Source organism: Garra rufa, chromosome 2, assembly GCF_049309525.1.
Source record: "Garra rufa chromosome 2, GarRuf1.0, whole genome shotgun sequence".
In the NCBI taxonomy this organism is placed as follows: Eukaryota; Metazoa; Chordata; class Actinopteri; order Cypriniformes; family Cyprinidae; genus Garra; species Garra rufa.
The window spans coordinates 50,848,439-50,873,204 of NC_133362.1; the positions used below are offsets into that span (position 1 = coordinate 50,848,439).

Sequence of the window (24,766 nt, forward strand, 5' to 3'; positions counted from 1 at the left end):
CCTTTACCTGGATTTGACGTGTAACAGTTACGCACCATTACTAAATCCAGGGCAATGTGAAGGCCGAAAGACTCCCAACCGAGCATTGGTGGTTCAGTGGTAGAATTCTCGCCTGCCACGCGGGAGACCCGGGTCCGATTCCCGGCCAATGCAGGAACGGAGTGCTTTTAATTAAGTTGTGTGTGTGCTTGCATGTGTGTAAGGTTCTTTAAAATGAAGCCTGATTTACTTGAAGGAGCTCCAACCTTTGCATACCGACCAACCCCCGTTCCCTGCCGAATCTTTTCAGAAACTCATTAGTCCGTCTATATTCGTCAAATGCCTATAAAACTTGTTCACTTTATCTATAGGTTGACGAAGTTTAGCAGTGGGCAATATACTCGTAAATGCGGTGTTAATTCCAAACGTTCTCTCTCCTTTCCGAGCATTGGTGGTTCAGTGGTAGAATTCTAGCAGTGGGCGATATGATCCACGTAAATGCGATGTTACTGCCACATGATTTCCCATCCTTTTTTCATGTTCCCATTATGAAAAGTAAAAAAAAATAGTAATAATAGTAAAGTGGTCCAAATGAGGACCCCCTGTACTGTGTAGCATTCAAGATATTGGGAGACTCAATAAGATCAAGGCAGGTTGATTTGTTTTTTTCATGGAGTAGTGGCTCCTTATGCTGATGTCGGTGAAGTCAAGTCGGCTGGGGGCGAAGCACAGCGGGTACAGCTCCTCGTTAGTATAGTGGACAGTATCTCCGCCTGTCACGCGGAAGTCCGGGGTTCGATTCCCCGACGGGGAGACCCAGCTCCTTGCTGCTGCTGAACGACTCATCCAAAAGATTTTGGTGCTGACAGAGGTAACAGAAGGAGTTCTGCTTCAACGTCAGCCAGAGCCAAAACAAATGCGTTGGCCGGGAATCGAACCCGGGTCAACTGCTTGGAAGGCAGCTATGCTCACCACTATACCACCAACGCAAGTTCCCGACTCCAGCTTTTAGCCATCTGAAAAGAATGCTTGAAATGCACAAGTCACTGATAGGGCAAAAGGAGCTGAAGCCATCTTTGTTTGTATCCCGTCATGTACGAGAGAGTGCTGTCTTTCCATGCGGGCTAAAGAAATCTGGAGCTGCGACGCAGAAAGCGCAAAGGCCGCAAGTACAGAACGTGGTGAGGCGCGCTTCGTTCCACCGCCCATTGGCTGGTGGCCAGTTTTACTCTTGACACTCCAATACAGCTCTGTTGTGAGCAGAAAAGAATGCTGGAAGTACATAAGTCACTGACAGGGCCAAAGTAGCTGAAGCCCAAGGTTTGGATCCCATCATGTCATGAGAGTGCTGTCTTTCCATGCTGGCTGAAAAAAATGTGAAGTTGCGACACAGGAAGCGCAAAGGCTGCAAACACGGTCCACGAGAAAGCACGCTTTGCTCCAATGCACATTGGTGTGTGGTCAGATTTAGTCTGCTATTGAAACTGCAGTGCAGCTCTGCTGTGAGCAGAGCACCCAAAAATACAGGTCACTCGGAAAGGTTCCCCTCCACGGAAATCTTTAGTAAAAGGCGAAAGATTTATGCGTCTATGAAGAGAAACTCGAATTGTGTGCCCATGCGCTTGAGCATGTGCGCTCCCTGTGGTAAACCACTATACTCACAAAGGGTAATCTAGGGTGCCGATAAGATTTTCATCTCCCCCTCACTCCAAATGGGAGGAGTAAAAGTTAAAAAGTCTCTTCCATCATCCATTCTCGCCTGCCACACAGGAGGCCTGGCTCTGATTCCCGGGCAAATGCAGGAACAGAGTTCTTTTAAGTAAGGGGTGTGTGTTTGCATGTGTGTGGGATTCTTTAAAATGAGCCTTGAAGGCCAAGCCTGATTTGCTAGAAGGAGCTCCAAACTTTGCATATTGACCCAACCCCCCTTTACCTGGATTTGACGTGTAACAGTTACGCACCAATACTAAATCCAGGGCAATGTGAAGGCCGAAAGTCTCCCAGCCGAGCATTGGTGGTTCAGTGGTAGAATTCTCGCCTGCCACGCGGGAGACCCGGGTCCGATTCCCGGCCAATGCAGGAACGGAGTGCTTTTAATTAAGTTGTGTGTGTGCTTGCATGTGTGTAAGGTTCTTTAAAATGAAGCCTGATTTACTTGAAGGAGCTCCAACCTTTGCATACCGACCAACCCCCGTTCCCTGCCGAATTTTTTCAGAAACTCATTAGTCCGTCTATATTCGTCAAATGCCTATAAAACTTGTTCACTTTATCTATAGGTTGACGAAGTTTAGCAGTGGGCAATATACTCGTAAATGCGGTGTTAATTCCAAACGTTCTCTCTCCTTTCCGAGCATTGGTGGTTCAGTGGTAGAATTCTAGCAGTGGGCGATATGATCCATGTAAATGCGATGTTACTGCCACATGATTTCCCATCCTTTTTTTCATGTTCCCATTATGAAAAGTAAAAAAAAAAAAGTAATAGTAGTAAAGTGGTCCAAATGAGGACCCCCTGTAATGTGTAGCATTCAAGATATTGGGAGACTCAATAAGATCAAGGCAGGTTGATTTGTTTTTTTCATGGAGTAGTGGCTCCTTATGCTGATGTCGGTGAAGTCAAGTCGGCTGGGGGCGAAGCACAGCGGGTACAGCTCCTCGTTAGTATAGTGGACAGTATCTCCGCCTGTCACGTGGAAGACCGGGGTTCGATTCCCCGACGGGGAGACCCAGCTCTTTGCTGCTGCTGAACGACTCATCCAAAAGATTTTGGTGCTGACAGAGGTCACAGAAGGAGTTCTGCTTCAACGTCAGCCAGAGCCAAAACAAATGCGTTGGCCGGGAATCGAACCCGGGTCAACTGCTTAGAAGGCAGCTATGCTCACCACTATACCACCAACGCAAGTTCCCGACTCCAGCTTTTAGCCATCTGAAAAGAATGCTTGAAATGCACAAGTCACTGATAGGGCAAAAGGAGCTGAAGCCATCTTTGTTTGTATCCCGTCATGTACGAGAGAGTGCTGTCTTTCCATGCGGGCTAAAGAAATCTGGAGCTGCGACGCAGAAAGCGCAAAGGCCGCAAGTACAGAACGTGGTGAGGCGCGCTTCGTTCCACCGCCCATTGGCTGGTGGCCAGTTTTACTCTTGACACTCCAATACAGCTCTGTTGTGAGCAGAAAAGAATGCTGGAAGTACATAAGTCACTGACAGGGCCAAAGTAGCTGAAGCCCAAGGTTTGGATCCCATCATGTCATGAGAGTGCTGTCTTTCCATGCTGGCTGAAAAAAATGTGAAGTTGCGACACAGGAAGCGCAAAGGCTGCAAACACGGTCCACGAGAAAGCACGCTTTGCTCCAATGCACATTGGTGTGTGGTCAGATTTAGTCTGCTATTGAAACTGCAGTGCAGCTCTGCTGTGAGCAGAGCACCCAAAAATACAGGTCACTCGGAAAGGTTCCCCTCCACGGAAATCTTTAGTAAAAGGCGAAAGATTTATGCGTCTATGAAGAGAAACTCGAGTTGTGTGCCCATGCGCTTGAGCATGTGCGCTCCCTGTGGTAAACCACTATACTCACAAAGGGTAATCTAGGGTGCCGATAAGATTTTCATCTCCCCCTCACTCCAAATGGGAGGAGTAAAAGTTAAAAAGTCTCTTCCATCATCCATTCTCGCCTGCCACACAGGAGGCCTGGCTCTGATTCCCGGGCAAATGCAGGAACAGAGTTCTTTTAAGTAAGGGGTGTGTGTTTGCATGTGTGTGGGATTCTTTAAAATGAGCCTTGAAGGCCAAGCCTGATTTGCTAGAAGGAGCTCCAAACTTTGCATATTGACCCAACCCCCCTTTACCTGGATTTGACGTGTAACAGTTACGCACCATTACTAAATCCAGGGCAATGTGAAGGCCGAAAGTCTCCCAGCCGAGCATTGGTGGTTCAGTGGTAGAATTCTTGCCTGCCACGCGGGAGACCCGGGTCCGATTCCTGGCCAATGCAGGAACGGAGTGCTTTTAATTAAGTTGTGTGTGTGCTTGCATGTGTGTAAGGTTCTTTAAAATGAAGCCTGATTTACTTGAAGGAGCTCCAACCTTTGCATACCGACTAACCCCCGTTCCCTGCCGAATCTTTTCAGAAACTCATTAGTCCGTCTATATTCGTCAAATGCCTATAAAACTTGTTCACTTTATCTATAGGTTGACGAAGTTTAGCAGTGGGCAATATACTCGTAAATGCGGTGTTAATTCCAAACGTTCTCTCTCCTTTCCGAGCATTGGTGGTTCAGTGGTAGAATTCTAGCAGTGGGCGATATGATCCACGTAAATGCGATGTTACTGCCACATGATTTTCCATCCTTTTTTCATGTTCCCATTATGAAAAGTAAAAAAAAATAGTAATAATAGTAAAGTGGTCCAAATGAGGACCCCCTGTACTGTGTAGCATTCAAGATATTGGGAGACTCAATAAGATCAAGGCAGGTTGATTTGTTTTTTTCATGGAGTAGTGGCTCCTTATGCTGATGTCGGTGAAGTCAAGTCGGCTGGGGGCGAAGCACAGCGGGTACAGCTCCTCGTTAGTATAGTGGACAGTATCTCCGCCTGTCACGCGGGGGCAGGTCGTGAATAGTTGGAACACGCTGACAGCCAATGAAATGCAAGCTTTGTTGCCGCTGTCCAAGGTTTTGAATTACACCGACAACCAATCAGATTTTTTCACATTATTTGGGGTAAACGTCTGGACCGGGGTTCGAATCCCGCTCACTGCAGTTTTGCGCTCTGCTCAAATGTGAACTTACAGCAAATGTAAACACAAAAAGACACCCTACAGCCTTCCAGTAAAAACGTTACATCATTATTTACATGAAACAATTATTTATATTTCTTTTATGTGTGGTTATTGGCCAAAGTAGCTACAGTATTGAATCAGCACCTTGGACAGCATCAGATTTAATAAAACATATATAAATCTTACTCAAAATTCAAAATTTATTTGTCATGTTATGTTTATAAATGTTTTATTTGACATATGTTAATAAATATATTTTATATTATATATATTTATATGTAAAACATATTTATATATTCATATATTTTATTTTTGTATTTACTATATAAATACTGAACTTTATAAATGTTATTCAAAATTCAATGTTCATGTTATTCTGCACATTCCAAATGTACAAAATAAGGCAGCAACTTTATATTAAATTTTATATAATTTATACATAATTTAATTTTTATGTATTTGTATAGTATAATATATATATATATATATATATATATATATATATATATATATATATATATATATATATATATATATAATTTGCAACTGTAAATCCTGTAAATTTGTTTTTAAAGTTTATATGTTTTTGTGGGTACAAACAAGTGTGATATATTTTAGTTGCATTTCTACTTTATTAATTTTATTTGCTTATTTTTGTAAATGTGTGTTTATTGGCCAGTTTAGCTCAGACAAAATTAAGCAGAAATAAATGTTATTTATTAATGTCAGGTTTTAATCTACAAACATCAAATTAACAAAAGATTTAAAAGTAAAAAAACAACATTTTAATTTATATGACATAAAAATAATATTGACATGAGTTGTGGATTAAAAGGTTTCTAATCAGTTATTATTATAGTTACAGAGTTATATGAAGTAGGTGAAACTATAAAACAATAAAAACTATCAATGAAATCTAAATAAATCCAAAGAACATATATAATTATTTACAGAAAACAAAAGGAAAAAAAAAGACTTATTTTCCTTTCTCTGCAATCCATCTTTGCTTTTCTGCCTCATAAAAAGCAGAATCTTTAAAGTCTTTCCAGGTCAACTCTTTGTCCATGCCCTGATCTTTGTAAATAAAAAAGACTTTAGCAGGACAGTATGTGTATTTCCCTGATACCCCGGGAAAGCCCGTGTGAACATGTGGACTGTTTGGGCCCTGCTTCAGTTCCATTTTGCAGAATCTGCACAGGCGACCAGTGGGTTGAGGTTGCGTATCAGACCTCTTCCGTTTCTGTTGCCCTTTCTCCTCAACTCGTTTTTTTGTGGCTTCCAGTTCCCTCTGAAAAAACTCTGTCTCCATAAAGTCCTGAAAAGGCATTCTTTGGTTTGTTAGACCTTCTGCACTGTAGGTTGTAAAAACCTTTGTTGAACAATAGAAGTATCTAACAGGACCCTGCTGGTAAAAGAAGTGAATGGAGGAGCCATCATTCTCGTACCGAGATTTGGGCTGTCCACAGGCGAGACAGGTCTTTGTTTCTTTCTTTTTCTGTTCGGTGGGTTGTTGCTGTTGCTTTTGCTGCAGCTGCTGTTGCTGTCTCTCCATAATTTCTTCCACAATTTTCTCAACAGCCACGTGAGTCATAGGTGTGGTTGGAGGAGGTGCAGGTGTGAGCATGACTGCTGGAGTCACAGTTATAACTGGAACACTAATAGTTTCACTACCCTCTGTCAGCGAATACCAGAGTTGTTGTGTCTCAACAAGTTTTTCTGGACTTGTATTTAAGGAAGAACTGGTGTTTAAGAGTTTTGCAAGGTGTTTGACATACTGTGAGATGTGTAATCTTGTGGTTGAATGGAGCATGCTGTTAGGGTCAGTACAGGAACTGTGGACCATTGCTGCATACTCCTGATCCACAAGCTTAAGCATGTCCTTCTTTCCATGGTGTTTCTTTAGTAAAGTGTCAATGGTCTCCTTCATTGGGGCTGTCCACTTTTTGTGATCTAACACAAACACTCTACCACCAGTCTTCACAGGTCCAGTGCGGCTGCTAGCAGGTGAGGCTTTCATGGGCAAAGGTGGTGTGAATGTGGCACCTACAACAATCACATTAACATTTAATCAGTATTTAGCCAAGATGATAAATAGCAGAAACGTTTTTGGTTTGACCATCTGTTACTACTCACCTGTTTCTGAACGAAGATCAGCGTGACCAGGAAAAGATGAGGACAGAGAAGGTACAGGTTGGGGACTGGAGGTCACTACAATAGCAAGTAAACAATTGTAAATGCATTTTTAAGACAAAAATACAAATGAGATACTGGGATGACATGACACTGTGTGTCTAACAAATGTTCACCTATCTCTGAAGAATGCTCAGCCTTGCATGGAAAAGATGAGGACAGCAAGGGGACAGGCTGGGAACTGGCGGTCACTACAACAACAACAACAACAACAACAGAAACAACAACAGAAAATGAAACACTTTGTAAATATATATATAATGAAGCATATATGTCTTTTCAGTTCCTGTGTCTGTAAAAGTTTACCTGACTCTAGATAAGGACTTGGAGTCACATCAAGAGGACCAGAAGTGTATTGCGACATGGCAGTGGATGTGTCACTCTGCTCAGCTGGATGTACTTCAGTCGTCTTGGTCTTGTGCTTTTCCCAGTCCAGGACAACAGGGCGACATCCAGGTTCAACATACTCCAGCCCAAATCTTTCTCCAGTATCTCTGCTAGATACCCAAAGGGCAGGATACTTTGGCACACCTAACAGCCTTTCTGAGACTGTATTCATCTCTGCCATCAGAGCTGGATCAAAGGCTGCTGGAAGCTGAACACCTGGCTGTTTTAGGTCCACCAGACGCTGAAAATTCCAGCGTGCCACTCCGGTCATCCCCTGAGCTTGAAACAGTTCTGAGGAGACACGTGTGCCAGTGACCCACTGAGCCTGGTGGAAGTGGTACCCCTCTTGCTGAGAAGTTCCTCTTATGGGGATCCATACTGGAACTTTGGCCCCCTCACCCTGAACGTGGTTCAGTTGCTGTGTTCCACCATGCCTGTACAAGATTTCACCGGCAACCTCTGGATCAAGGCTCAATACCACAAAATGCGTAAGCATCCTTGAGCTTCTGCAGATCTTCCTGATCCACAACACAGAAGGCAGCAGACAAGAACTGGGAGAAGGAGCTGTAAAGGGCATGATGCTCAGAAACACACTCATGGAGGAAGCACCTCATACAATGGAACAGGTCCAGCTTGATCATGATGTGCTGATTGTAGAAAGATCTGGAAGCACACTTGTTCTCTAAGTTTCCAGAAGTGGCTTCGGCAATAATGTCATCTGTAGTCTGCCATGCTTCCCAGTTCAGGTGCTCTGTTTTGTGAGAGTCTGGCACTCTGAATGGTGCACAGCAATCTCTGGGGAAAAAAAACCAGAAAAGTATAATGTTAATGTTAAAATCAGTCAATGGATCTGTTCATCAGTCAGGATAATAGTATTAACTGATGTATACATTCTCTATGTGATATGTCTTAGGCAAGGTACAGAATTATCAAGCCTACCTGTCAACCCACTGGTAATGTGCCTTCTCCATTCCTGCCGTCTGGTACCGATTTGCGAGTCCCCTGTACATGGGCTCCAGGGACTTTTCCGTCTCTGACTGTACCATCACCCATGATAAGATCATCCAACTTTCATTCATGATGGCATAGGATGACATTGTGCCAGAAGTAAATGTAACCTTCCTGGCCACCTTTCGGGTGTGGTCGGAACAAAATGCCTGCCCAAAGGTTCCTTGTAGGAGCTGTATAATAGCTCTCTCTTGGCGCTGATACTCGTGCAGGAGACAGTCAGTGAGATAATGTGCAGACACCGCAATTCCACTCCATCCATTGGGATCAGCATACTCGCCAAAGGGAGCAGGCTGGGTCTCCTTTCTCAGGAATCCTGTGATGCTTCTCTGTCCATACTTTCCAGCCTCAGCATCCAAGATATTCTGACAACTGAGGAGGTAGGCCAAGTGAGCACGTTCATATTTAAGATGCATCATTTCCATCACCTGGTTGGCCATGTCTGTGGGTGATTTACCAGTACGCCGCAGTTCATCCAACAGAGATTTACACACAGCCTTCTTATAAGTGAGAACAGCTGGCAACAGGTTTGTGAAGCGTTTGGGGAGCTTTTCCAGCCACTGTGGGTTGTCTGCATACATTTTTTTTTTACAGACTTTGCAGCACAGACGTGAAGAAAACAGATAGTATTGACTTGTGATGCCTGCAATCACACGAGGTCTACCAACTCCTGCAGATGTCACCTGTGGCTGTCTACACCCTTCAAAGCATGGCAGAGTGTAGTTGTTCCTCAGCCTGGCCATCAGGGTATCATTTTCAGGCTTCCAAATAAAAAATGGATGAAGCTGGAAATATTTAGGAGATGGCAGATCGGTGATGGTGTCCATTAGTTCTGGCTGAGGAGGTAAACGTCACAATGACACGGTCTTCATGGGGTTGCTAACAGGAATCGAGCCAGGCCACTGGCCCATGGATTCCAGCTCTGTCTTCATCCAGATCCTCTGCTGCTGGGAACACTTCCATTGGCGGACATCATGGTCATAACCAAGTGGTGGAGGAGGATTTCTGGGATGGGCTGTTGTACCTGGTTGAAATAAAGAAGAATAAGTACAGACTTTATATTAATCAGGCATATGTGTGAAAAATTATTTAGATGCTTACCTTGAGTTGTCTGCTGTAGAGGATCCAGACTGGTCACTGACAAAGTGTCAGGAGCAGAAGACAATGGCTCTGCAAATAGAATAATAGATAGACTATTAATATTAATATATATATATATAAACAAAAGAGTGAAACATCTTCTAGTGTGGAATGTGATTCACTAGACATGCTAAGTAAAAGTAAATAAATATCACACACCTGTAGTTGGTACTGAAGGCTCTGATTGTTCCAAAAAGGCTGGCTCTTGGACAAGAAACTTCAACTCTTTAGGAAGAGGCACAGGTGTCTTCTGAGCTGGTACTGTGGACAAAAGTATTGTGACACATCACAAAATAAAAAAACAAAAACAAAACAAAAAAACAAATGTATTACTTTTGTAAACAAGGCAAATAGTTAAATTGGTGATCAGAACTGTAATTTATTTACCATATCCTGACAATTCTTGAAGGCCACTTTTGCCATCAGCAGGTGGTTTGGAGAGGGCAGCAGATGTTACTGAAATATAGAACATTTTACAATTAGTAACATAAAAGAGCTGGTGTTAATAAAGACACAAAGCTACTGAATATCCCTTTCACCCAAAGTTGAACACATCTATTGACTGAAAACAAAATCATCTGAAGATGGAAGGAAAAATGTAGAAAGAACAGTGTAAAATTCATAATAAAAGAAGTACTTACCCAGACTGAAATCAATTCATAGTCCTTAGGACAGTTAGTATATGCCAACGGCGAACACACTGTTATTGGAACATGGCTAGAACATAGCCAGAACACAAACAACATAATAAAGGAGGATTCAATTCATGTTCAGCTTTTCTTCTCAGTGCTGAACCTCCTGCGGAAACACCTTTTACTGCTTTGGTAGACCGTTCCAGTTCAGCAGCTGACAGCAGTGGTGGAGATGTGGCTGTTGGGGAACACACAAAGCATTAATCTAGATGTACACTATGGCGTCAGATAGCTGTCTTTATTATGAGAGCGCACACACAATATAAGCAAGCACAGGAACAGAAATCGAGAGCGTAAAAACAGAAACTGAACAGATGAAACATAACCATGTGGCAAGTAAAGCTGTCATCACGAGCGTATAAATTGTGAACCAGCACAGTTTTGAAGGTGGCAGCGATGTCTCAGTGTGATCGAACTCGTTTTCAGATTGGCAGCTCGCTCGCGTTATCATCTGCGCTCTCTCGGTTTTAAAATTCTCCTCGCTCTCGATTATTTTTTCCAACCGGAAAAACGTCATGGATTAAGGCTTGACAAGACGATCACTGATCGATTAAACTGCCTTACTAAGAACTGCCACTAGAGTTCAGAATTGCGACTTTGGAGTTAATTGCCAATAACAACAGATAGAAGAAGAATTGCGACTCATCTGCTCACCTGCTTTACTGAAGCCATGGAATCAGGAGAAAACGTAAGTTTAAAATATTTCAAATATCACATGTTGATGCGTATGCGACTGAATAGTGAATGAGTTTTGTGTTTAATTGTAATGGCTAAAGCTGCCATTTTAAAAAGACATTAATAGGCATTTGTGTAAAACTAGCGACCTAGGCAAATAACCAACAGCCAGCAGAGGGAAAACTAGCAACAGCAGTAGCCAGTTAGTTTATGGACTGATGCATTTCAATCATTTAAATGAAACAGTTTTCATATTCATTACAGAAATTATAACTTATTAGTCACATTTTAATACAATGCATTTAAATTACACATTTAAAGCAAAGCTAGTGTATTGTAGCTCAAAAAGACTTAGCAGTGTTTCTTGGTCTTTCAGGAAATCCTACGTAGCATACTAGAACGTCTGACGACAAGACTTCAGTGGATCCTTAAACAGTCTTCTATTGACCTTGATTATTTGGAGTATGTTTGTAATCAAGAGTACATCTTAATTGATGCAGCATCCCGAATCTTTGATATACCTCCCCCCATAACAGAGGGTCTGAAACAATTAGGCAGACTAGTGCATGCTGGCATAGAGGAAGAACAAAGACCTATATTGTTCACACTTGATCAAGGGGAAAGGAGACGTCCAAAATGTGAGCTGTCCGAAGATTTTCTGACATATCTTTTTGAAATACCATTACCTGTTAAGTGTGTGGCCAATCTACTCGGTCTTAGTCAGAGCACAATTTTCAGAAGAATGAGAGAACTTGGCATTTCAACAAAGACTTCATACAGCTCTATGTCAGATGAAGAACTGGACAACAAAGTTGCTGCTGTTAAAGCAAGAGTCCCGTATGCTGGATACAGATTTGTCAAAGGACTGTTACAGTCTGACGGCTATCGTGTTCAGTGGGACAGAATTAAAACGTCCATGCACAGAATAGACTCTGCTGGAGTTCTGTCCCGAATGACACGCATGGGGAGCACAGTAAGACGAACTTATTCTGTCCGGGGTCCACTGTCACTTGCCCACATCGACACCAATCATAAACTAATAAGGTTTGCATGATATGGCACTAGTAGTACCAGTAGTTAGTTATGTGCTCATATTGGTTTGTATTGAAAGTGCCTTCTTCCCTTTAAAGCCAATGATTAACATAAAATGTTAAATTTAAAAAAAAAATTTAAACGCATGATTTTATATTCCTGTGGGTTAGGATGGTTAAAATAATATCTTCAAATTTCATATGACTTAATTTTAAAATTGTTTAACAGTGTGTTTTTTACTTGTGGAAGGTACAACATTGTGATATTTGGCAATGTGGATGGCTACTCAAGAAAGGTAAATATGATGCGTGCATTGGTCAGTCAGCTTGTGTGTTCCTGATAGGCTCTCAGACAGGATAACATTATTTTGTTGTTGTTTGGTCCTGTACCTGAATGCTGCAAATAATAACAAGTCAAGCACTGCTCTTGCTTTTTTCCTGGAATCTGTGCAGCGGTTTGGTTGGCCGTCAAGGTATGCTGCTTTACTCTTCCAAGGCTGCCCAGGTGAAAATAAAGTACATTTCCATAATGCTTTAAGTACAAAATTAGTGTGTGAAAATAAAGTACTAAAGAAGAATTTTTAGTATAATAAGAATTTTAAAGGGATAGTTCACCCAAAAACAAAAATTCTGTAATTTACTCAGTCTCATGTTGTTACAAATCTGTATATATTTCTTTGTTCTGGTGAACACGAAGAAAGATATTTTGAGGAATGTTTGTAACCAAAGCGACCATGAGCCCCATTGACTTCCATAGTAGGAAAAAAGAATACTATGGAAGTGAATGAGGCTCACGAATGGTTTGGTTACAAACATTCCTCAAAATATCTTTCTTCGTGTTCACCAGAACAAAGAAATTTATACAGATTTGTAACAACATGAGAGTGAATAAATGACAGAATTTAATTTTTGTGTGAACTATCCCTTTAAGAACATCTAAGTGTACTTATCTGTGCTGTTTTGAGACACCTTGAATATGAACTAAAATGCGCCAAAAATATTTGTATGAAAGATATGTAGTAAACTTGAACCTATTTTTGAAATATTGTATTTTTAAAATATAAGTGTACTTTTTCACCTGGGTGGTATCCCTATAGACATTTTTCTTGAATCAACACGGCAGCAGACTCCTATTATTTAATTCAAAAGACAAACAGTTTTCTTTGTCTCTAAATGCAGAGTAAGAGGCGATCAAGGGGTCGAGAACCTGGGCATAGCACGCTGCATGTTTACAGTGCGGGGGACTGGACGAGGCAGCTTTGTGTCAGGAAAGAGTGTACATAATCAGAGGTGTGTGTGATTTGTAATACATCCTTAGAAATTTACAATGCAAATTAATTACACTCTAAAATATTAACAATTTCAGAATCGAGCGTTTGTGGAGGGACGTATGGATGGCTGTGACCCAGGTCTACTACGAGGTTCTGCATGGTTTGGAAGAAGATGGTCTACTTGATCCTTCCAATAACGTTCACATGTTTTGTGTTCACTACATCTTCCTACCTCGGCTGAATGACGACCTGGCAAAGTTCAGTGATGGTTGGGACAACCACCCACTACGCACGGAGCAAAACCTAACTCCAAACCAGCTGTGGGTCATGGGCCATATTCAACATTCCACCACTGAACCAGAACATCTAGAGCAGGTATACACACAATAACAGTATAAATGTAACAAATCCAAATTCTTGTAAAAACACTCTACGGTTTAAAAGTATAGCCAGTTCAGAACAGCTCCCCATAAATGTCTGCATTTGTGTTGTTGCAGCCTGCTGAAGACAACACCATTGACTGGGAAAATGTAGGGATCCCAACACGCATCGCATTATGGAATTGAAGTACCAGAAATTTCCATCCCATTTAGTCCTGAAGAAATGGAACAGTTACAAACCACTGTAAACCCTAGAGGACCATCACAATGCTTTGGCAGAGACATTTATTTGAACATTGTACAGTACATACATGGAATTCTTGCCAACTCGAACAACAATGACTAACAAGGTCATGGTTAACATGCTGCATATACCAAAAACTAACAAAAAAACTGGTAACAATCATGGCACTCTCATTTTGCCATTTACATTGTAAAATCTTTTTTTACACAATGTTAAGGAAAATAAAATGTAAACTGTGCAAAAACATTATGCTGTACTATAATCATTGTCTTCATTGTTCCACAAATTAAACTCTACCAAAGACATTCCCAAAACGCAGAGCCAGAGTTAGCACATGTTTGAACTCACTGTATGAGCTCATGTGTGCCACTGGAAAAGTTATGGTCTTGGTACAAGCACTAACTATTGGAAAACAAATTACATGTGCTTCCTGTTGGCAGACATGATTGAATTTGACATGAATTTCAAAATTGTTTCTCTCACTTGGTAGTACTGGCTTGTGTGCCTGGCCAGTTAACCACTGCAGGACAGCCGGAACTGTAAGTGTCTTGGTGTTTGAAACCACTTCAGTGTCTGAGTCTTCGATTTCAGCAAAGGGCTCAGGAACTGCATCTAATAAAGTAAAATACTACATTTAATTTTCACTTACAAAAGCAACTCAAATCTGCACAATTAAAGCTTCGTACCAACATCCTCTAGTTCCTGAAGAAAATCTTGAAAGTAGTTCAGAATACTTTGCTCAAGATTGTGTCTTGAGGTGCCTTTTTCACTCAAGTCAGGTTTGCAGCTTGCCATAAGGAAGTTTGCATCGGGCTAATAAAGACAAAAGAATAATAATTATCACAGAATTTATGCCTAGCTTCAACTAAATTCGAACGATTTTACCTTGTTATCCTGAAGTGGCACAAACAAGGGCCGACAGAGGTCCATGTGTTGTTCCATCACATCTGGAAGGTTGTAGAGCTGCAAGCCTTTTCGCATTTGGTCAAGCATGGGCAGAACTCGGGCCAGGGAGTGTAGAATGATTGTTCTGAAGGATAAAATCAATAGTGTTTTTTTTTTTTTTTTAGTATAAACGTATTCCACTCTTAATAACACAAGATAAATTATGCATAATGTTAGATTTTAGGCTTTTATCAAAAAAGTACTAGAAAACACTTAGATCCATCAATAACCTATACTTAAAAAGCTTCAGTTGGTAAGTCATTGAGGTACATTTAAGTAACTAAAAACCTTATAATTAGGTCCTTTCTGTCTGTTTTTATGAGACCCGTATATCCACAGGAAAGCAGATCATCAGTGAGACCCCGTAATTCGTCATCGGTGGCTATTCTTACCTGTAACAAACAGATTACATGATACATGCAGTGCACACATACTTTTAAACTGAAGGTTTGATGGGACACCTAGTGTATGTAATTGCACAATATATTTTATGCTCTTAAAAAAAAACAGTACACTTCATCTTCAGGAGGATTTTGTGCACTAACTTTGTTAAATAGCTTTTCACAAAATATGAGAGCATATACTGAAGGTATTTACTTTTTGTTGAGGTGTACAGATAGGCAAAACGCTCATTTAATACAGCAGATAAATTGCATTTAAAACATTTATGGGTGGTTTCATCCTAGTCCCAGACTAAAATGCATGTTTGAGCTGCCTTAATTTAAAAACGCCTTGCACTGACATATCTTAACATAGACCAGTGCCATTGTTTTGTTTTTAAGATGCACACCAGTATTGTTTTCTTTTTGTTTTTTTTTTGTAAGGTTTGTTTGTAAAAACTACTTAAATGCCCTAATATAACTAAAGCCTAGTACTGGATTAATCTAAACCCTGGCCAGTCTAAACCCTGTTTCCCGGACAGGGATTAGTTTAAACCAGGACTAGGCCTTAGTTTAATTAGGAAATTTAAGTAGTTTTAACAAACATGCCTTACTAAAAACATTACTTGTGTGCATTTTGAGGCTAAATAAAGGGCACTGATGTATTTAAAGATATGTCAGTGCAAGTTCTTTTTAGTTTGGACAGCTCTTACATTTATTTTAGTCTAGGACTAGTCTAATCCCTGTCTGGGAAACCACCCCATAATATTGCATATACCATTACTATTGCTATACCTTTTCAATCAATTCGATGGTTTCTACATCTGTGACATCTTCAGAGGTTACCACCAAACAGTCAAAATCTCCTGTAGCAAGATAGGTGTAGCACCAATTGCGCATGAAGTCAGGTGCTGGACCTCCTTGAGCCAAGGAGCAAGCAATGATCTCTCTAAAGCTCCTAAGGATATTTAAAGACAAATTCCAAGCATAAACACCACCAATCAAAACTTTGAGTACACTTTCCCATGTACCCGAATGCATAACTTTATATTCAAGTGTACAGCACGCACGCACGCACACACACACAAAAGGAAAATACATAAGTAAACTTAATGCAATAAAAACGTTTTCTTAAAACCTGAAGTAGCTCTCCTCCAGGGCACTTATTGAGTATATAGGATTCTTTCCCTTGTTGTCAGGGCCAGGCTCAAAGTAGCGCAATTCAATTCCATTCATCAGGTCTGCCAAAATTAATAAGTGCACTAAAGTTAAACAGCACAAGAACAGAATATCATTGCGATATTGTTAACAACAATTGATAAAACCAAAAAATGAAAGTGTTACCAGTAAGGAACTCCTTCTTTATTGCTCCTGTATCTATACCTGCCTCTCCAACAAAACAAACTTTAAGGGAGCATTTTGGGGTGCTTTTCTTTTGTCTTTTCCATTGTTGAAGAGCACGATGAAAGAAGTTAGATCGAGTGACACAGACTGAGAAAGTCTGAGAGTTGTCCACCTGTTCAGCTAGATTTTGCAGGATGTCATCAAGGCTGGAAAAAATGACAACTCAATCACATATGTGTGTCTACATACATGCACGCGCACGCACGTGCACACAATTTCACAATTTATCTACTGTAATCCTTTCTGACCTTTTAGGCCCGTTTTTTTCTACATCCAAGGTTCTTTGGTTTTCTTCATGTCTGACAAATATATACAATAGAAAAGAGAACAATGTCACAATGGGAAAACTTTTGTATCTTCATAACAGTAATGATACAAAATTGAACTATTGAACGTTAATGAAACATGTTTTTAAACCTAGGTAACATTTGGATGCATAAATTACATTTAAAAAGCTAATAATGAGAAATTATACAATTAATCACAAAAAGTAAATTACATGAAGTACAAATAATCTGAATTTCATATTTTATTCTGCAATAACCTGATGTGTTTCAGAACATAGGATAGTTTAACCACTCCTACTTCTCACCACATGTGCTTGCATGCACCTCTAGAACATCAAGAGGATATGGTGCCTGGCATATTGGGCAAGACGCATACTCGCTCTGAAAATATGAGAATACATACAAGGGAACATAAGCAGAGTATATAATTCTATAAATTAGAAAAAAAGAAGATTCCATAACAACAATTACCTTTTTGGATGGTTCTGCATTCAGAACAGGTGGAACAAATTCCACATCAGAGTCACAATTGAATAGCTATAAAAAAATATCAATGGCATTACATGGCAAAACTCAATATTGTGGTTTTAAAAATACAAGCAAATAGTTAAAACACGGTCACTTACTTCTTTGCTGCCGTCGTTATGCACACCTTCTGCAGCATCCACAGTTATTGATTCATCACTGTCAGAAAAACTTACACTGCTACAGGAGTTGACATGGATTGCCAGGAGTTGTAATGGCATTTGTTCATTGCATCTACTGCAGTGAGCTTTTGGCATTTTATCAAATTCTTTGGAATTGAGTGGCAATGGAGTCATATCAATTTCCAGTTGAAGTGGCACAATATAAAGAACAGATTTCCCACAATTGCTTGCTGTTTGTACTAGTGCTCCTGTGTAGCCTTCTGATTCTGGAGCAATCACAGTTAGGGGCCTCTGTCCACTTCCACCTGTGAATATAGCAAAACTGAATAATAGAAATGCTAGTAAAAGAGCAAAAATGTTTTAAATCATAAAATCTCAAAATCATACAATACCCATTGCTTTTTACAGCAGCCAGCCTCCATCCAAGCCTTGCATTTTGGGAAATTCAAGACACAAAATCTCAGACAACTGTATATAAATAAAATGTGTTTACAATGCGAGTGTGCATTATATAAGTATGGTCCAAGAATTATACTGCTACTAGCACATACTTCTGCATGACTGATGTTATCGTTAACTTTTAAGCTTCTTTTCCCAAGTCCGGCCTCAATAAATTTGAATTCATCACTGCCTTTAGGAGTTTTTGTAGTCATGCGAGGCAGAAGGTAAAATGACATCACAACTGCCTTTGGTGCCTTGCGTTTCATGGGGACGAACTTTGATTTTCCCTTCACCCCCTTTTGAAAAACTCCTGGAAATGATCTAAAATGATACAAACAACATTTCCCACATGTATATGCATACTATAAACTAATATATTTCACAAAACCTACAGAATTTTATCAATCACAAAACACAGAAAAAAGAACCTTATCATTTCCTGCTGTACGGAGGGTTGGGGCGATGGCTGTGGGTTGCTGACCTGCTGACCTCTTGTCTGGTTAACCTGGAGACTAGTTAACCTAGGAGACTGCAGTGTGCTGTTGATTACGGTAATGAGGTTTTGAGCTGTGCTCACTATTTCCCTCATAGTGCTCTAGGACAAATGAACACAAAGTATATATTAATATCTCTTCTGACTTGCACTTAACCACTGTTTACTAAGGGTTTTTTTTTTATCTTGTAGCCACAGTATGGTAGTTCAGAGGTTTTGCTTTTTGAAGCTACAATGAGTGAAAAAACTGCATAATCTGGTGAGCTGGTTTTAGCTGGACTCCCAGTTTGGTATTAGCTGGTTTTGCTGGTGTAGCAAGCTGTTCTAGCTGTGTTTTTGTCACTTTTTAAGATGGTATAGCTGGGCTTAGTTGGTCAGGCTGGAAGGACCAGCTTAAACCAGCTAATTGCTTATGCTGGTCTTAGCTGTATTTTTCATAAGGTGATTTTTTAGTAACGTATTGACATGTAAAGGAGACATAAACACACATGCCATCAGCAGGCTATTAATTATATAGTTTTAGCAAGTATACTTTATGTAGAAGTATGTTTCACAACACCTCTTCACCAAATAAATGATTGAAATGATTGAATGATAATTGAACTGCTGTTGCTAGTTTTCCCTCTGCTGGCTGTTGGTTATTTGCCTAGGTCGCTAGTTTTAGACAAATGCCTATTAATGTCTTTTTAAAATGGCAGCTTTAGCCATTACAATTAAACACAAAACTCATTCACTATTCAGTCGCATACGCATCAACATGTGTTATTTGAAATATTTTAAACTTACGTTTTCTCCTGATTCCATGGCTTCAGTAAAGCAGGTGAGCAGATGAGTCGCAATTGTTCTTCTATCTGTTGTTGTTGGCAATTAACTCCAAAGTCGCAATTCTTAACTCTAGTGGCAGTTCTTAGTAAGGCAGTTTAATCGATCAGTGATCGTCTTGTCAAGCCTTAATCTATGACGTGTTTCCGGTTGGAAAAAATAATCGAGAGCGAGGAGAATTTTAAAACCGAGAGAGCGCAGATGATAACGCGAGCGAGCTGCCAATCTGAAAACGAGTTCGATCACACTGAGACATCGCTGCCACCTTCAAAACTGTGCTGGTTCACAATTTATACGCTCGTGATGACAGCTTTACTTGCCACAAGGTTGTTTCATCTGTTCAGTTTCTGTTTTTACGCTCTCGATTTCTGTTCCTGTGCTTGCTTATATTGTGTGTGCGCTCTCATATTAAAGACAGCTATCTGACGCCATAGACGTTGCCACAGTTCTTCTAGATTCAATCTGTCTCAGTTTGTTCTGTTTCTTAATGTCATTCTGTGCAAAATGGATGATGATAAGATCAGATCTCTGTTTGGAGCACTGGCTGTTGTCAAATAAAAATCTTACTGGATTATTACATTTAATGGCAAAATTAATGTTTAGAAATATAAAAGTAATTACCCATTAAAGCAACACTACAGCAAAAGATAAACATGACTAATTAAAATCCTTTTTAGCTGGCAAAAATACTAGTGTTCTTATAATTTTTGACACCACTGTATTTGGAGCCCATGTGAGTCAGTGGAATATTGTGGATTAAAATTAAATGATGTGGATGAGATAGAAATGTATTTTCAATTAAAGGTCCCATATCGTCAAAATCAAAATTTCCTGGCTTTTTTCATGATAACTATGGTCTAGGGGCTATCTAACTACCATATGAGTTTCAAAACAGTCAATCCACAGTAAACTGCACACAGCCTGCTTAAAGTAGCTGTTCATTTTCACGAGCAGCTGAGATTTCCGTAACGATGTGACGTCCGATCGACTCAGGTCACCGCCTTCAGTCACAAACCAACGTCCCACCCTCCTTTTGTCAAACCCCCAGACAACAACGCATCCATTCCAATGAGCAACAACAACAGGAAAACAAGTGGAGAAAACCCTGTTCAGTCGATAGATGTCAAGCTATGATCATTACACAGGCTTCAGAACAACGTTAATATAAGAGACCAGTGGCACGTCAACTTCAGCCTCTTTCACACAGCGATTCCGGTAAATACATGCATAATGTGTCCCACGATTTGTTCCGGAATTGTTAAATTTGGTTAATTCACAGTTGTTTTCCGGAATCTGTGCTTGCTTTACACACAAACCATAAAGACATGTGACGTTTGGATGTGAGATGTAATGCGACGCGTACGTTTCACTAAACTGAAACTAACCTGAACAAACTGTGCTTCAGCGCTGATAGTGAGGAGCTGGCTCTGCCTGATGATCGCTGCTTCATTCCACTTTGCACGTAACGTTATTTTTCGTTGTGAAGAGTCGCTTGATAACGTGAATCATTACTTCAACACTGCCTTTAGTTTCTGGCTATGGTTCACACAGTTCCCGTAATTTTCCAGAATCAGCGCGCATTGTGAAAGGGGCTTTACTAAAGCAACAGTTATGTAGCTTACTGCATTCGGTGTTTGTAAAAGAAAAAACATTAATGATAATTCTAAAATATCCTGTTGAGTAGCTCTGAGCTCGCTTACGCTTACAGCATGCATGACCGTAGTTACCTGTGATTGGCCTGGTTGTGCGTCACTCAGAAAACAACAGGCCAATCAGAAGAGAGGCTCATGAATATTAATTAGATGGGCCAAAATCGACCTGTTTTTGACAGAGCTCCTAAAAAAGGAGCTGTAAAAATATATTGAGATGGATTTTGGCACTTATACCGCAAATATATATTCTTAAGGACATCAACAAATAAAATAAACCCCCAGAAATGTGTACGATATGGGACCTTTAAATTGAGCTCTGAATAACTGGTAATGAAAAATTCAATAATCTAAATTTACACCTGAAACTAATAAAAGTGTTAGTCTTTACAATTTTGTAGATGTGTTGGTTTTGTATTTATTCAGTTTTAAAGGACTAGTTCAATTCTGACACAAATATTTCCTGCTGATAATTTACTCACCCATCTGTCATTCAAGAAGCTTATGTCTGTCTCTTTTTCTGTCAAAAAGTTTTTTGAGGAAAACCTTCCAGGATTTTTCTCCATATTTCGATGGGAGCCAACAGGTTGAAGGTCGAAATTTAATTGTCAATGCAGCTTCAAAGGGCTCTACATCATCCCATCCAAGAAATAAGGGTCACTGGGAACTTGTAAAGCCCTTTGAAAGCTGTATTGAAATTTTTTGAAACCTTTATCCTTGACCTTAATCCCACTGAAGTCCTCTATATGGAGAAAAATCCTGAAATCTACTCCTCAAAAACTTTACTTTCTTTTCGACTTAAAGAAAGAAAGATATGAACATCTTGGATTACATGGGGGTGAGTGAATTATCAGGAAATAATTTCTAATAGTTTTAAGGTCAACATATATTTAATTCAAAGTTTTGATGAAACTGTCCCATGGTTTTTTAACGTAATTGTGCCGTATTTCTTAAAAAAAAAATAGCTGAAATGTAAATTGTAAATTTTATAGGGCATTTGCACAGACTTTGTATTGCAGACAGTTTTTTTGTCTTTTAATAAAAATGTTAATTGTCCACCTTAAGCATGCTTTGACACTTTATTGAAGGTTTTTAATTCTAATGATTCGGGGGAGGGGGTGCTGCCGGGGCACGGTATTGCCCTGTTAAGACCCACATAAGACCCTTACAGATCCCACTTAAACCCCTCTGGGCATCCACAGCTGGCCCCCATGTGGATCCCGGGTACAAACCCACTTTGAACCCCTTTGGGCAGGTGGGGCCCGAATGGGTTTGGCATGAATTGCCCAGTTAGGACCCACATAAGACTGCCACATTTGCCGCCCATGAAGCCCTGGCTGGGTGGTGATAAAGGCATGAACAAGTTTCTCCAAGTCTTGACGGGAAACAAAACATCAAATTCTTTTAATGTTATTGAGATGATAGTATGCTGATTTAGTTACTACTTTGACTGAAACTGAGGCCTGACACCAGAATCACACCAAGAATCTTGACTTGATTTTTATTTTTTTGACCCCTAGCGTCAAGGTACGCATTTACCTTATGAACTTCATCTTTTTTTCCAAATGCAATGAGTTCTGTTTCCTCCTTGTTTAATTGAAGAAAGTTTGGCACATTCAACTGTTAATTTCATCAATGCATTGGCAGAGAGATTCAATGGGGCTGGGTGTCATTTGCATAGCTGTGATATGCAATTCGGTTCTTTCTTATTATTTGACTTAGTGGGAGCATATACAGGCTGAACAACAGCTGCACAAGAAATGAGCCTTGTGGGACTCTGCATGTCATGGACGTCCACTTAGACTTATGTTCTCCTATCCTCTCATAATAGCCTCTCCCTTCTAAGTATGACCTGAACTATTTGAGGACCATCTCAGGTCCATCTTATGCAGTGGTTAAGCTGATTAATAACATCCTTTTCGATAACCTTGCCTGTAAAAGGAAGATTTCATATTGGTCTATAGTTGCTCAATATAGTGGTATCAACACTGCTATTTTTCCGAAGGGTCTTAACAGCTTCAGTTTTAAGGGAGTTTGGAAAGTCCCATAAAGAAGTGATGTGCTTCTAAACAGTTAAAGCGATGGTTCGGAGTAGATTTGACTACATTGCTATGACTCGGCCGAGTGGCACGCTGTGTGGGCAGACAGACAGGTGGACCCGTTAGCCTGAAATGCTATTCTTCAAAAGCAGGTGAGAGGGTAGTGTTGCAAGAGAAACCGCCCGCTGTCCTTGAGCTCCTCTGTGTCCCCTTTTGTCCCAAGGCAACGCTGTGATTTGAACCCAGGATCTCCTATTTACGAGACAGGCACTTTAACCAACTAAGCGACGGCGCCAAACCGCATGCAAGGCAGTCGGGAGGGTGACTCCAAGGGTCAAAACATCCAAAGGCTTGCCAGGTGCTGGTACGCTTAAAAGAGAATGTCTACAAATTTCAACCACCTGAGGGCAACTCTAGAGGTCGACCGATATTGGTTTTTACCGATACCGATAGCTAGGTTGGACCACGCTGGCCGATACCGATTAATTAACCGATAGTTTTTGAAAATGGATATTGAAGGCAAACTAAAATAGTGCTCTACTATTTAAAAAAATTAATACTAAACCATACTTTGTAAATGAATAAAAATATTAATATTAATTATAAATTGATCATTAAAGTTATTTCATAGTTTATTAATGTTAACAAAATGAACTTCGAAATTTAACAATATATCAGTAAATGTTGAAATTAACACTCTAACAAGGAACAACACTTCTATTCTACAGCTTTCATCAATCTTAGTTGATGTTACAAATGGGCTCATTGTAAATGGGTGGGAATCTTTAAATTTTAACATTTTTTATTATATAAGCAGGCTGCTTTTTAAAATAATTACTTATTTAAAATTAGTGTTCTTTAAGTGTCGGCAAGTTTACAGAAATAGTTTTTTTCTTTTTCGTTTGATTATTACTGATGAGATCAGACAGAGGCGGCTTTAACAGGCTGCATTCAAACGAATGCACAGATCTATTTCGATGTATCAGATGTTTTGTCCTGCTCTAAAAACATAACTGACTGTGTGTACATCAGTTTCGTATAAAAGTATTTGAAAATCCAAGTGCATTTAACTGCATCTGCAATCAAGCTTTTTAGGACGGACAAACACAAAGAGCAATTGAAAGTCTGTCAGTGCATCTAAGTACTGCATTATAAACGGCAGAAATGAAGGCACATGTAAAGTCAAAAACTGCGATTGATAGCTCACACTGTCAAACAATACACACTTAGCTCACTGTGGAAATTCTGTGCAATGAAGCCAGCCGCGTTTCTGGCGCGCACGTGTGCCATATGCGGGAAAAACACACGCTCATTGAAGAGAGGATTGAGGTGCGTCGGAGAATCTATTTTTCACCCACCCTTTAATGAAACCGAACAAAACTGCAGCGCTGTGTTGCGCGGACAACTTGCAGGTAACATACACACACAGGACGCGTTGTATAGTTCAAGCATAAATCTAAAACAGTTTATTTAATCACCAAACGGGCAAATGTTTACTTCAAGAATGATCAAAAAAGCGGCAAAGGTTAGTTTAGGCATTAAACGGAAAGAGAAAGTGCGATCTATATTGCAGCTATATTCAGAAACAATTTCTTTTCTGTTTTACATTTATGTTAAAATATTATTTGTTTTTGTTTTGTTTTGTTTCAGTTTGATATGTTAATTACGAAAGAAGTTTGTGTAATTTGTAAATGTCATAAAGGACGTGGTATGAATTGGACGGCAATACGCCAGGAGAATTGGAGAGGGTCAGACACAACTTTTGACAACTTCGTACGTTTTTATTTGTGGAAAATCCCTTCTTTAACGAATTTCGTTTTGTATTATTTTTATCTTCATTTTTAATAGATATTTTTGTTGATCAGTTATTAAAATCAAATAGGAACAGGA

General features: G+C 40.0%; 1 protein-coding gene and 6 non-coding genes across 7 annotated transcripts; 2 read left to right on the plus strand and 5 right to left on the minus strand.

Annotated features, from left to right (window-relative positions):
* Nucleotides 1-82: 82 nt before the first annotated feature.
* Nucleotides 83-153, plus strand: trnag-gcc (transfer RNA glycine (anticodon GCC)). The gene has a single exon. It is a non-coding gene; the product is annotated as a tRNA-Gly (tRNA).
* A 743-nt stretch (nt 154-896) lies between these two features.
* Nucleotides 897-968, minus strand: trnag-ucc (transfer RNA glycine (anticodon UCC)). The gene has a single exon. It is a non-coding gene; the product is annotated as a tRNA-Gly (tRNA).
* A 504-nt stretch (nt 969-1,472) lies between these two features.
* Nucleotides 1,473-1,588, minus strand: LOC141327235 (U5 spliceosomal RNA). Its single transcript, XR_012354542.1, has one exon. It is a non-coding gene; the product is annotated as a U5 spliceosomal RNA (small nuclear RNA).
* Nucleotides 1,589-1,987: 399 nt separating this feature from the next.
* trnag-gcc (transfer RNA glycine (anticodon GCC)) lies at nt 1,988-2,058 on the plus strand. The gene has a single exon. It is a non-coding gene; the product is annotated as a tRNA-Gly (tRNA).
* A 745-nt stretch (nt 2,059-2,803) lies between these two features.
* On the minus strand, nt 2,804-2,875 carry trnar-ucu (transfer RNA arginine (anticodon UCU)). The gene has a single exon. It is a non-coding gene; the product is annotated as a tRNA-Arg (tRNA).
* Nucleotides 2,876-3,379: 504 nt separating this feature from the next.
* Nucleotides 3,380-3,495, minus strand: LOC141327135 (U5 spliceosomal RNA). Its single transcript, XR_012354449.1, has one exon. It is a non-coding gene; the product is annotated as a U5 spliceosomal RNA (small nuclear RNA).
* A 10,307-nt stretch (nt 3,496-13,802) lies between these two features.
* Nucleotides 13,803-16,926, minus strand: LOC141325974 (G2/M phase-specific E3 ubiquitin-protein ligase-like). The gene is made up of 9 exons (XM_073834691.1): nt 16,916-16,926; nt 16,747-16,854; nt 16,439-16,644; nt 16,233-16,335; nt 15,890-16,052; nt 15,003-15,106; nt 14,655-14,799; nt 14,456-14,582; nt 13,803-14,381 (listed from the first exon to the last, which is right to left on the minus strand). The coding sequence occupies exons 1-9, from the start codon at nt 16,924-16,926 to the stop codon at nt 14,056-14,058; spliced, it is 1,293 nt and encodes a 430-aa protein (XP_073690792.1). The 3' UTR covers nt 13,803-14,055.
* Nucleotides 16,927-24,766: the final 7,840 nt, after the last annotated feature.

What these genes read in the sequence shown, in the direction of transcription:
- LOC141325974 (XM_073834691.1), bottom strand. An exon ending in GAAAAAAACGGGCCTAAAAG is followed by an intron (nt 16,645 to 16,746) that starts GTCAGAAAGGAT and finishes CATTTTTTCCAG; the next exon opens with CCTTGATGACATCCTGCAAA. An exon ending in TGCCACTTCAGGATAACAAG is followed by an intron (nt 14,583 to 14,654) that starts GTAAAATCGTTC and finishes TGTCTTTATTAG; the next exon opens with CCCGATGCAAACTTCCTTAT.